The following is a 12,934-nucleotide window of genomic DNA, read 5'->3' as shown; positions in this document are numbered from 1 at the left end:
CAAGCAACTTATGCATCTTGTTGCACAAATCCAAAACATCGCCGAAGCTCCCGAGATAGTTGAATCAATTGGGCAGTTAAATCGATTACTTCAGCCACAGAGAGCAGCGATATCTTCCGGCACATACGGGCTCAAGATGTTGATGAGCTGGGAAAGCGGAAGCCAATCTAATGACCCGTGAATAGTCTGTACTGGATGCCCACTGTATAGTACGCGAGCAAATTTAGAGCCTTCCTTCTCCCTGGTAACTGTTAGAATTTGGGTAAAGGTGTTCACTTAGGCAGAAGAACGTACCAGACTTCAAAAGCGATATTTGAGGCCATGCCTGGCCATCGAAGAGCATTGATACCCAAAGCACCAAGCATGGGGCCAATATCACCGTCATGAATGAAAATGTGGCTGTAGTCGATAGAAGAAGTACCATCCAGCGCAGCCTTGAGGTCGGAGACGATTTCACCGATGAAAAGACCCTCGACAGCCTGGATGTATTTTGTCGCGTACTCGTTTGCACGCCAGTAATAGTTCCATTCCCAGTCTCCGGCACGGAATGCCTCTTCTGCCATTTCCATGGTCACGCAGTCGGAGGAGTTTGAAATATTGCAGGGCAGCCGGTAGCCATTGCAAAGTCTCGCTTGGAAATTGTCACAGAAATGATCAAAGGTTGTTTGCCATGAACTGGTTCCAGCGCCGAGCATTAAGGCAAGTCGGGATCGAAGTTCTTCAGTGACTTTCATATGCTCGGTCCACTGGGCAGTAGACTTGATTTCATTTAATGTAGAGCTGATCGCATTGCAAGAATAACCCGCATTAACGGTATCCACTGAGCTTACCATCTGGTGAAGAGGCAATGCACCCTGGTAGTCCGGCCAGATACCCCGAAGAACAGCGCCAGCGGAAGCTTGGGTGAGAGGCGATTCACTCGATCTAAACCAAACGCGCTGATTTGGTCGCTCGGGAATCAAACCGAGCATCTTTTGGTAAACGTTCCGTAGATCCTTGCCATGTTGGTACCCATCCTCAACACCACCAATGGTGATCTGGGGGTACTGGCAAGTGGAGTTGACACTCACGCCAGTCTTGAATGGATCATTGGGGTCCTCATAAGTCTGGGCGTAGACTGGCACGGGTTGCATCCCGTGGTCACTATTGGGTCCGCCATAGAGATATGGCCGGACACCATCGCACTCATACGCTTGGTCCTGGCGATAAATTGTAAGCTGACCTGATTTGAAATGAAATTGAAGGAATAGGTAGATTGTGCTTACCTCTCCACCCGGCAAAATATTGTAAGGAGTTCGACGCTGGTGTCGTTGAAGGTAGATAAGCTTGGTCAACTTGGCTTTGCCATGGGCGGCCTGGTCTGGAAGCTGATATTCGCGCGGATGGGGCATCGAGCAGTAATCATAGCTTCCATAGGGCTTTCCACCAGTCGGACCATGCGTGCCGGCCTGGTAAAGTCCACCATAGGTTCCTACCGATGTGTTGGCAATGTATGAGGTCTCGTTGAGAGGCGGGTAGAAGGTATCCAGGGGCGACAGGGCCATAACAGAGCCAATGTACCCAAAAAGGGCACCGGAAGTTGGACCGCGCATAGTTTCTGAGTATTTCCGATCGCCGAAGATTCACTCAATCCTTCAAACTTCAAAGTCAAGCCTGTCACCTTCGAAGGGCCATGCTTTAATAATCGCGGGGCGGTCGCGCCAGGCACGAACTAGTCGATGCACCCCATCGAGACGAGCCAGTGGTGACTTGACATTTGCTGCACGTGGGAGTTGCAATATACGACCTGGGATGTGACACTTTGAGTGGATCGCAAAGTTTGTCGCCTAACGGTCATGTTGTTGCAATTTAGCCGATGCAAGGGGAGTGCGCGCATCGCGGAAGGCGATAGGGGCTGGAAACAAATGAAATGGATCCACCACCAAAGCTAGCGAATTACTCAACTCAGCATGGAAGATTCCAAGAGACTTCAACTATAACATTCTCCCTCTCATTCTCCAAACATCCCCCTTTTCGAAGTGTAAATCTCAGTCGCGTTGACTTCATCCATGTCGACGATTTTGGGTTGTCTGGCCACGGCGGCCATGCTGCCGTCCGCCCTGGCATCATCCTCAACTTTAGCTGCTCTCGCTTTGCAGAATGTTCTCGATAGAGCCTCACCTATCTTCGGCTCTTATGTCAACAGAACACCGGATAAGGCTGAGTGGATGAAAGCTTATCCCGATAATACACCTCTCGTCCATCTCAACATCCCGGGGACCCATGACAGTGCTACATGGAACTACGACGAGGCAACCCAGCGGTCGCTCAAGGGAATTACAGACTTAAACCAAGTCACAGTCCCGGTCCCTGAGACCTTTCGGTGTCAGGATCTGCCTTTCATAGACATGCTTGATATGGGAATACGAGCCTTCGACCTCCGCTATAGCTTTGACCCGACAAATACCACTCTCGTCTTTTACCACGGCCCAGCTCTGTTGTCTGAGACTGCAACCGTGGATGACGTACTGTTTGGCTTCTATCAGTGGCTTGATGACCACCCATCTGAAACTATCTTTTTGTCATTTCAACACGAAAGTTCAACCGCAAAATACGCATCCAACAATGCAGAGCTGCAGTTGAATCTGTACAATATTCTTGTTTCAGCAGAGGCTCGACACTATTTCCTCCAAAAGAAAGACCAGCTAGGTAATCTAGGCGAAGCACGCGGAAAGATCATACTGCTCCGCCGATTCGATCTGGACCAGCTAGATGCATCGTATACAGAGGCACTCCCTGGTCTTCATTTCTCGCCAAGTCTATGGACAGACAATAGTCCAGATATCAGTCTTGTTTACAATTCGAAGAAAAATCTCACTGCATTCATTGAGGATTACTATCAGCCGCTTACACCGACTGGATCCAGTGCTGTGGAGAATATCAGGTGGAAGTTTAATGCCACAAAGAGACATCTTCTCAAAGCGGCAACTGGAAATGAAGACAGCCTATTTTGGTCCTTCGCGTCGGGTACAAACACGGCCAACACACCACCAGACTGGCCCCGCATAATCGCTACTGGAAATGGTTCTGATCTGACATCAGAAGGTGGTGTGAATCACCAGCTGGTCTCTTTCTTGGAGCAATCTAAGGGAAAGAGGCTTGGTATTGTGATGTTTGACTTTTTTGAACAACCATCCGAGTTGATTGATACCTTTTTAACTCTGTGATCATTGGATCATTGGTGTAGACGACTCGAGGTATCGCTCGCAGGTCTGCATTACTCTTAGACTACCCTCATGGCGTTCTACCTATAAGCGTTTCGATTGAAACAAATATCTATGGATGCCAAGAGTTTTGAGATGACCGGACTATCAATTACTACTGGGCTTAGATTGATAGGAGCATCCTGGATATTTGAATGTTATCACAATTTCAATTTCCAAGTTCTAGTACTAGACATTATACCGGGGCAGCTTCACAATTTTATCTTGACTTTCGCCTGGTAATCCCTGAAATGATTCCAGCTCTCTAGGACTCCTCATGTTCTTCTGTGTCCACCAACTCTGCTCACTCAGAGGGTATGGCGGTCGCTCTGAGCCACCGAACCATTCACCATGACTTTGAATTCTGCTTTTATCGGACGAGCCGAATCTAATCCAAGATCTCAACAGGACACGCAGTGATGGTAGCGAGCCAGAAATTAGTCCAAGGCTAAATTCGACGTTCATCAATATCAATGAACTAGCTCCTGCATCTGGATAGAATGTCAGCGACTCGGATGCTCTATGTCCGGGTACTATGGCAGGCAGTATTTGACTCACAGGCAAAATCTTTATTCTCACTCTGATACGAAACAAGAGTTGGAAGCCGAGCCAGGCTCGCTGCGCAAGCAACCAAGCCTAAGGACAAAATCGTCAGTGTCACCGCTGGTAGCTATATGTCCACTGCCTCACTCACCTAGAGAAAATAAGCCAATGAGCACAAGCCGGTTTTGCAGTCGCATCTGAAGTCTCCAGATACTCGGGATTGGCATGGTGAAGATGGCAATATCAACAATGAACATTACTACACCCTGGTACATCTCAATATTGAATAAAGTGTTTTGGGTAAAACACTTCTTGTCGGTGATAGTTATGTCGTATGCGGCGCGTATAGGACTGCATTGCAGAATCATGAGAAGCTCTCCGGATATTGTCAAAGCCGCCAAAAAGACAATAATGCCGTAGCCATAGTATCGGATGAAATTTCCAGGAAAGATGCGCATGATAAAAGCCACCAGGCTAATTTTGACAGACGCAGCAACGAAAAGATATGTGCTTAGGGAAACCCAAACGAGCTAGTAATATGAATCAGTGGCTAATCAGACGCTTGCAATATACAGCTAGGCATAAAACCTTACATATGCCATCATAAGCAGCTTTTCTGGAGGTACGTCGACCTGGTGGTAGCCAATCCCATAGAAAGTAAGAGCTATAGATAGGGCGCAAAAGAATAATACCCATATCTGTGTAATCAATTAAGTTAGTCTCATTTTGGAATAAAAGACTTCATGTGCACATACGAGTGCATTTATAACAAGATAATCGTCGACCCCAAATGATTTACGCACAAAAGCGCGTAGATATAACTATTTCGGTTAGAATTCAAAATTAAAATTGCCACGGTCGGATATCATAGTACTCTGGTTGTGCAGACAATTAATGTCAACGCGGCCATTGATCCGACAACTGCTCTCACGGTCGTCACCATCGCAGGCGTTTCTTCTGCACCATCCATGTTCGGCGAATTGACAGTATAATTGCCCCCCCTGCCCTCAAAACACCTGTTCAAACGATACCAGTATTCTTAAATCAAGCTTAGATTAAAGGACGCGAGGGCTCTCAAATGGAGAGACCTCAGGACGTCAAAGCGAAGTATTCCAAGGTCTAAGTAGAAAAAGGTTAAAGATCCATCGAAATAGAAGCGGAAATGTGCAGCTCTTCAATGATGCCAACTGTATTTTCTACGCCAAAGCCATTGTCCCCATCGCTGTTTTTTACTAAAAGCGGAAACGATCGCCAACCTTGAGTGTTGATCTTGATACCACTATTCCATCAAAGCCAACCTCATCTTGGAACTGAAGGCCTTTCCGCCCCCATATGCGGGCCAGTTTCAGGCCCTTCAGAATGTCCTTTCGCCCCCAGGTGGACCTCCCTTGAGGTTTTGAGTTGAAATCATCAGTGTGATGAGTATGTTGACCCTTGGAAGTACGGAGCAAGGATGAATAAACCCCTCGTATCACCCGTTGCAGAATCAATGTGGAGACGGCCCCCTCTTGGGGCCCGGATTCATGCTGGCCCCGCCCCATTGTCAAGGGGGCTTTATTGATGTTACTTGAATCAGCAGCCTCCAGGGAAGACTCAAGTGGAGTGGAAAAATATTACTATTTCATAATATAACCCTTCCCAAGACTAGACCATCCAAAAGCCTCGGTCCGGGTTTTCGGTCTGGGCTCGCATGCTGCAAGGACAGAACCAGGATCGAAGTATTTGCAGAACACCGACCACGATAAGAGCTCAGAATGAATGTAATAGTATCGTGTTGTATTGAAGAAGATTGATAAATCTATTTAAAAGAGGAAGCTATGCCGTCAAGGACGAATATTAATAGGACAAACAGCACGCGGATTGCCTGTCGTGATCTTGGACGTGTCTAGTCACTTGACGTCCTTCGAGTATTATATTTGAAAACCTTTGAGCACGCAGATAAACTGTTTTGTAGTTACCTAATTCACCATACTGCTAAGGCTACATGAAGATGGAGAGATACGAAAGAAGTGATGTTCGGATGGAAAGGAAGAAGAAAGAAGAAAGAAGAAAGAGCGAAACTATCTAGATGCACGCCCGGGCGGCAACCTTGATGCCTGAGGCTTATATTGCCTGAGGCAACAACACCCTAATAGTTACATAACTAACTAATTAACTAACGTAATTCCCGCCCGAGTGAGCCACCCGGCCGTGTGGGTCACCCCAAAACACATTGTAAATGCGATAAATTACCACTTCATATCTCAACAATCGTATCCATTTATGATACGCTATTAAAATTACATAATCCAGATAGTATTCCTAACCTGCTGGCGAAGTATAGGGGAATTACTGGATATATTCATAGAGATATACGTTTTTATGTGCCCCACGTCAAAATTATGCATCATCTTACGGTGAATAATAGAAATACTTAATATCTAATTGCTTAAAACTATGGTATGTTATTCCACATACTAAGGAAAGCCTGCATTCTAATATTCAGGTAAGTAAAGCATATAATTGTTGAGATTCGAAGTGGTAATTTATCTTAGTCCAATACTATGTGCTTTGGGGTGGCCTACACGGCCGGGTGGCTCACTCGAGCGGGAATCACGTTACAAAATGTGCCAACGGTACGTTGACAGTGTCGCTCGGCAAGTAAGTTCATGGCGTTTTTTTCTATGGCACAAAGATACTTGGAAAGCCAGATAAGGCATCCTTGCGGCAGGGAAGAAAGGCATTGGAAAAAGTCAAGAAACCCACACTAACAGATGTAGTTAGTTATCACAAGGCCAACATTGTACCGTGGCTAACACGGAATCTCGGAGTTAAAACCTTGGAAACTGGTATCAAATTATGGCCATTCAGTACCATATCTCCAGTTAGAAATTGTCGAACATTATTCTAATTTGGTTGGGTAGGTGGTTCGATTGTGGGGTAGAACAAGTGCCGTGTCCAAAGGTAAAACGATGAAAACATAACGTAGAGAAATGTCGACTTGCATAAAGATAGGAAAGCAAAGCCTATCAAATGATGCAAAATATTATAGCGTGGGATTCTAGGAGCAGCATACGTCAGGGGCCTTGCACTATATGGCGTGCTCATAAGGGGTAATGAAGCAACAGAAAAATATCCGAGGGAATTAGTCCGGCCATAACATTGATACATAAAAAGAAACGCCTTTTTTTTCTTTACAGATGTCACCTAGTACTCGTAAAATTCAGTTTGAGAAAAAAAATGAGCTACTGGCATGACAAGGAGAAAACGGCCAATGCCGCCACAGAGTCAACAGCGGCCTCGCATGAGTCTTCGATTGGAGGCGGATACACTGCAGCTGAAGGCCTCAACTCTAGCATTACTACCTACCAAGATGCTTCGGGTGCACCTGTTGAGACCAGCTCTCCATTGGGGTACTCAGTTGGGTTTATGGCTGCCCTCTGTTTGAATATCAATCAAATGGTCGGGACTGGTATATTCTCAACACGTGAGTTGCATGACCTTGCGCGTCCTCGCAGTACTGAATCATTTCACTGACAAGAAACTTGAAGCGGCCACCATTCTATCGGGTGTTGGTTCGGTAGGACTGACGATGATATACTGGTTCATTGGTTATCTTCTTTCCCAGAGTATTCTTTCTCTTTATCTAGAGTACGCCTCATATTTTCCTAGCCGGTCAGGATCTGAGGTGGTCTACCTCGAACAAGCCTTTCCCGAACCCAAATATCTCATTCCGACGATATTTGCTGCGAAGCATGTGATATTTTCTTTCGCAAGCAGCAACGCAGTTGTCATGGCACAGTACATTTTCGGAATCGGTGGCGATTCTTATACACCTTGGCAGATGAAAGGAGTAGCAGTTGCACTATACACGCTCGCATACTTTGTTGTCAGTGCTAGCACGAAATGGTCTTTGAAGCTTGTTATCTGGTTCGGGATAGTGAAGATTCTCACCCTAGTCTTGTATGAATTCCATCCTAATCGATTCACTAATTTTGCTAATTCGGTGCAGAATTTCGATTGCTGGCTTGGTCGTTCTTGGGGGTCATACAAAAGTTCCAGATCCCGGAAATTGGAAAGATCCGTGGCAAGGGACATCTGAAGCAACCGCGTATGGAGCAACCAACGCTATGGTCAAGTTAATATTTTCATATATGGGCTATACCAATGCATTTGGGGTAGTCAATGAGATTAAAGTTTGTAATCCTTCCTCTTTCGAGCAATTGTCTAAAGACTGATTATTCAAGAACCCCGTGAAAATTCTCCGGTGGAGTGCTCCGATTTCACTCCTTCTTGTCACCGGACTGTACATCCTTGTCAATGTTGCTTATTTCTCGGCTGCGTCTCGAGAGGAGATCCTTGCATCGAAGCAGGTTGCAGCGTCTATCTTTTTTGAAAAGGTTTTTGGCAAGCATGGTGCATCCAATGCATTGGATGTACTTGTTTGCTTGAGCGCTTTCGGAAACCTGATCGCAGTTCTGGTGAACACGTCACGATTACTTCGCGAGACAGGAAGGTATGTCCCTAATTAAGAGAGCTAATTAACTTTGGATAATGAAACACAAAATACTGAAAGAGCTGAAATTTTATCGCAGACAAGGAGTTCTCCCTTGGCCCAAGTTTTGGACATCGGTTAAACCGTTCGGGACTCCCCTCGGACCCTATACAGTACAGTGGGCATTGACTGTTTTGATGATTATATGTCCACCGGCTGGAGATGCTTTCAATTTTGGTCAGTAAAAGATTCTACTATTTTGACGTCTTCGAAGAAAGCTGACATCTTATAGTCGTCGATCTCTCGGTCTACCCAACAAATATTTTTAACTTTTTGTTGGTAATTGGATTAGTCCTTATTCGCAGACGCCGCAAAGCCCTCAATCTTCCTCGCCCTGAATATTCTGCCTGGTTCATCTCTATCGCATTCGCATTCTTACTCACACTTTATATGCTTATCGCCCCTTGGTATCCTCCTTCAACCGGCGCAAACGGCGGAGACGTCAGTTTTTGGTACGGAACATACTTGGTGGTCGGCATTGGCCTGTGAGTTCCCTCGATACAAACTATGAATAACACGAGTTAATTGGATTTAGAATTACCGCTTGTGTCGTATATTACTATGTTTGGATCAATTTAATCCCTAAGTATAAGGGTTACGAGTTTAGACAGACTGTTGTCGAGTATGAAGATGGTTCCATCGCGCACCAACTTGTCAAGATTCCAAAGACAGAACTCATGATTTGGGACGCCCAGCACGATTCCACCGGTCGTTCATTGACCCATATCTAAGAAGACGGGTTATAAATGAGTCAGATCGGAAAATGCTAAGAGGCATGCCAGAACCCGCCCTGTACATAGAACGAGGCACGGGAATTTGTTACTTTATCGGAATCTAGCTACCGAAAATCACCGGATGTGAAAATCCCCAGCCATATAACTCTACCTCGGCCCATGACAGCCTAGTAGTACAGCCTTCCCTGGAGATAAAATGTCGTGGTCTACAAATGCCGACCGGTAAGGTTGGGCCGAGTCGGATCCACCGTGGAACGACCGGCACGAACATGACATCATCGACTACTCTAAAATTTGGATATATTCACAGCTTTACGATTGTTTTCTCCTGTGCATTAAATCCCTTCACCGATCCTTGACCAATAAATCATCCCCGTTGTTTCGAAGATCGCTATCGCGCTAATCCTCGTGTGCGTACCACTCGATAAGCGAGATGGTCGCACCAAGAAGATCTTTCTCTAGAGGCTCTAAAGCATCCGGACGATCAGAGGCAAACGACGGCATTCAGTCAGAAGAATGGCCTGGAGATACCAGTGAGCCATATAACGGACACGCCGATCGTCAATATTTTACTGGAGATGGCCTTGACACAGGTGTTCGGGTTCTCGGTATGCCCGGGTTCTGAATCGAAGAAAAATCAAAGAGATCTATTAACATCGTCGCATTTCGCTTTCAGGTGATGGACGTCTCGATATTAGAATAAATCAGCACAAACCGAGTATCGCAGGGCTCTTAAATCAGATTCAGCGTACACCCATTCCCTCCGAACTCGAGGAACTTGAAGACCAGGAAAGCTCGGATGCAAGTACTCCAGACGCCGGCAAAGACTTTCCGCTACATCTGAACATCGTCATTCAAGTTATTGGGTCCCGTGGCGACATCCAGCCGTTTATCGCGATTGGAGCCGAGTTACAGAAATATGGACATCGAGTACGACTGGCAACACATCTAGCCTTCCGGGACCCTGTTCTCGATGGCGGGTTGGAGTTCTTCAATATCGGTGGGGATCCGGCAGAAATGATGGCTTTCATGGTAAAGAATCCCGGTCTTCTCCCTGGGCTGAGCTCAATTCGCAGTGGGGCTATTCAAAAGCGACGCCGAGATATGAAGGAAATCATCAACGGTTGCTGGAGGTCCTGCTTCGAAATGGGAGACGGAACCGATCTTCACCAGATCAAGGAAGATCTCTGGGGTGACACTGTGGACTATCGACGGCGGTCCTTCGTCGCAGACGCAATAATTGCTAACCCCCCCGAGCCTCGCTCATATACACTGCGCTCAAAGACTCGGAATACCACTCCATATGATGTTCACGTAAGTCTTGTCTCAAATAATCTTTTTGAATTATTCGGGGAGTCGTATCCCCATCTTTCTCTCACAGAATCGATGTTAACACGACGCAGAATGCCATGGAGCCCCACACAGTCTGTCCCTCACCCTCTCGCAATCATCAGCCACAATGATTGCAAACCTACTGTCGTTTCCTTCGTCTCCTATGCCATAATGGACATGATGATTTGGGAAGGCCTTGGAGACATTGTGAATAAATTTCGAAAAAAGGCCTTATCCCTGGATGCCTTAGACAGCATCACCGCCCCAAGCTTACTCCCTCGTTTGGAGATACCTTTCTCCTATTTATGGTAAAGCTCTGATTATCTTTTGTGTTATATATCTCCTCGTTCGTCCTTCTAACAGATAATGGTTTACTAGGTCGCCTGCTCTGCTCTCCAAACCAAAAGACTGGGGAAAACATATCGATATCTGCGGCTTCAGCTTTCTCCCCTCGAAATCCGACTACACCCCACCCGATGTGATTAATGAGTTCCTTGAGGCTGGACCAACTCCCATTTATGTCGGCTTTGGCTCGATAGTCGTTGAAGATCAAATCAAGTTAACACGCACTGTATTCGAAGCGATCGAAGCATCCGGGCAGCGTGCTATTGTTTCCAAGGGCTGGGGGAACCTCGGATCCGACGAGGTAGAAGTCCCTGATAATGTTCTCCTTATTGGAAGCGTTCCCCACGATTGGCTATTCCGCCAGGTTTCATGCGTTGTTCACCACGGCGGTGCCGGAACAACAGCTGCAGGGTTAGCACTAGGCCGGCCAACGATTATCATCCCGTTTTTCGGTGACCAACAATTCTGGGGTAAAATTGTCGCACACTCCGGGGCTGGGCCGGCACCCATCCCCCACAAGCAACTAACTGCAACAAATCTGCGGAACGCAATTGCCGAGGCACTAGAACCATCAACGCAAGAAAAAGCTCTTCAAATTTCAGAAAAAATGAAGGGGGAATCGGGAGTGAGAGATAGCGTCCGAAGTTTTCACCGACATCTTGATCTGAAACAAATTCGCTGCTCTATATGTCCTTCTCGTCCGGCCGTCTGGCATCTGAAGCATACAAATGTCGGTCTAAGTGCTTTCGCGGCGGCAGTTCTTGTAGAAATGGGAAGTGTGAAGCCCGAAAACCTTATTCTGTAGGTTTCTTCCCAAGGCATTGGTACGCCATGCAAAATTAATATTAACAAAATCGATAGAAATCGAGCGGTCGAGTATGACACCTACCGAGACCCCGTTGGTCCTCTCAGTGCAAGTGCGCAAGTTTTATTTGGGGCCATTTCCAACTTCGTGACAGGACTTGCCGACGTTCCGACCGGTGTGGTCATGGATCTAGTATCAGCTGGTCGAGCCTTGGGCCATCCAAATGAGCGCCATGATCCTCATTCCAAGTGGCGTACCCGTAGAAAAAGCCGACAGGATCATTTCTCTAGCGACGAAGACAATCAGAAGCCACGCAATACAAGTCAGCAGCGAACGGACCAACAGCGAACAGATCAAAACCGGGCTTCAGATGAATCCATGGATAATTTACAAGATTTGGAGACAGACAGCTCCTCAGTCGACGAAGGAATGACAGACTTTTCAGATGCAGGCCTGTCCCAAACCCGAACCCTTCAACTCGAAAAGTCGATGACAATGAGCGGTGGCACCGAAGCTGCCAAGCGTCATACCTTCATAGCCGAAGCAGCAAGCCAAGGGAGCAGGATGTCGAAAAAACTCATTAATCTCTTGATTTGGCTTCCAACTGATATGTCACTTAGCCTCTCCAAGGGGTTCCATAATGCGCCAAAGCTTTACCATGATCCCATGGTAAAGACGACACCTAAGGTTATGGGAGTCCGGAGTGGCTTCCGAGCGGCCGGACAGGTAACAAACAAAATCTGACCGCGAAATTTGGTCCAATCTGCTAATTCTGTGAAAGGAATTGTACGACGGGTTCTACTATGGGGTTACCGGCCTTGTAACCCAGCCTCGGTACGGCTACCGGCAGAGTGGGGCAAAAGGCATGGCCAAGGGTATTGGAAAGGGAATAGGAGGGGTATTCCTCAAGCCACCAGCAGGTATGTGCACCTTTGCAGGCACCGTAGGCAGTTGAATGCTAACTTTTCATCCAGGACTCTGGGGCCTCGCGGGCTATCCCTTGAGTGGGGTCCGAAGAATGCTGTTGACTTCACTAGGAAAGTCCCAAGAGGGTCAGATACTACTGTCACGGATCTCTCAGGGCCACGACGAAATGAAAGCATCGTCTGGGGATGACCGGGTGCAAGTAGTAAGAAAGTGGGCTATCATTGAGGAGACCCTAAAGAAAAGAACACCTCGGCAGTGCCGATCGCGCTCGACAGGTCATGATAAATTGTAATTTCACATGAAGCAGTATGAAATAAATGATAATTAAATTTTTCTATGAGACAAGCATTCCTAGCTATTCTCAAATTCGATTCCCATAGCCTTAGAGAACCACTTTCCTTCCGCGATAAAATATTTCAAGTCACGTAATGAGGCTCGGTCTGACTTTTGGTAATGCTGTCTGCATCGCTGG

General features: G+C 46.7%; 5 protein-coding genes across 5 annotated transcripts; 3 read left to right on the top strand and 2 right to left on the bottom strand.

Annotated features, from left to right (window-relative positions):
• Positions 1 to 90: 90 nt before the first annotated feature.
• N7533_001525 (histidine phosphatase family protein) lies at positions 91 to 1,592 on the bottom strand (the record flags this gene model as incomplete). Its single annotated transcript, XM_057098175.1, has 3 exons — positions 91 to 241; positions 295 to 1,217; positions 1,266 to 1,592. The coding sequence occupies 3 exons, from the start codon at positions 1,590 to 1,592 to the stop codon at positions 91 to 93; spliced, it is 1,401 nt and encodes a 466-aa protein (XP_056963311.1).
• A 456-nt stretch (positions 1,593 to 2,048) lies between these two features.
• On the top strand, positions 2,049 to 3,206 carry N7533_001524 (phosphatidylinositol-specific phospholipase C; the record flags this gene model as incomplete). Its single annotated transcript, XM_057098174.1, has 1 exon — positions 2,049 to 3,206. The coding sequence occupies one exon, from the start codon at positions 2,049 to 2,051 to the stop codon at positions 3,204 to 3,206; it is 1,158 nt and encodes a 385-aa protein (XP_056963310.1).
• Positions 3,207 to 3,679: 473 nt separating this feature from the next.
• N7533_001523 (uncharacterized protein) lies at positions 3,680 to 4,755 on the bottom strand (the record flags this gene model as incomplete). Its single annotated transcript, XM_057098173.1, has 6 exons — positions 3,680 to 3,690; positions 3,801 to 3,878; positions 3,937 to 4,315; positions 4,379 to 4,483; positions 4,541 to 4,606; positions 4,660 to 4,755. The coding sequence occupies 6 exons, from the start codon at positions 4,753 to 4,755 to the stop codon at positions 3,680 to 3,682; spliced, it is 735 nt and encodes a 244-aa protein (XP_056963309.1).
• Positions 4,756 to 7,004: 2,249 nt separating this feature from the next.
• N7533_001522 (uncharacterized protein) lies at positions 7,005 to 9,050 on the top strand (the record flags this gene model as incomplete). The annotated part of the gene is made up of 7 exons (XM_057098172.1): positions 7,005 to 7,251; positions 7,316 to 7,727; positions 7,777 to 7,960; positions 8,012 to 8,280; positions 8,360 to 8,496; positions 8,552 to 8,804; positions 8,855 to 9,050. 7 exons carry the CDS (start codon positions 7,005 to 7,007, stop codon positions 9,048 to 9,050), a joined length of 1,698 nt encoding a protein of 565 aa, XP_056963308.1.
• A 436-nt stretch (positions 9,051 to 9,486) lies between these two features.
• On the top strand, positions 9,487 to 12,754 carry N7533_001521 (glycosyltransferase; the record flags this gene model as incomplete). Its single annotated transcript, XM_057098171.1, has 6 exons — positions 9,487 to 9,661; positions 9,730 to 10,693; positions 10,764 to 11,531; positions 11,592 to 12,261; positions 12,317 to 12,455; positions 12,510 to 12,754. The coding sequence occupies 6 exons, from the start codon at positions 9,487 to 9,489 to the stop codon at positions 12,752 to 12,754; spliced, it is 2,961 nt and encodes a 986-aa protein (XP_056963307.1).
• Positions 12,755 to 12,934: the final 180 nt, after the last annotated feature.

Source organism: Penicillium manginii (assembly GCF_028828005.1).
Source record: "Penicillium manginii strain IBT 31320 chromosome Unknown utg000002l:1.0-5564898.0:1.0-5567710.0, whole genome shotgun sequence".
NCBI lineage: Eukaryota > Fungi > Ascomycota > Eurotiomycetes > Eurotiales > Aspergillaceae > Penicillium > Penicillium manginii.
This window is presented reverse-complemented; position numbering and strand designations above follow the sequence as displayed.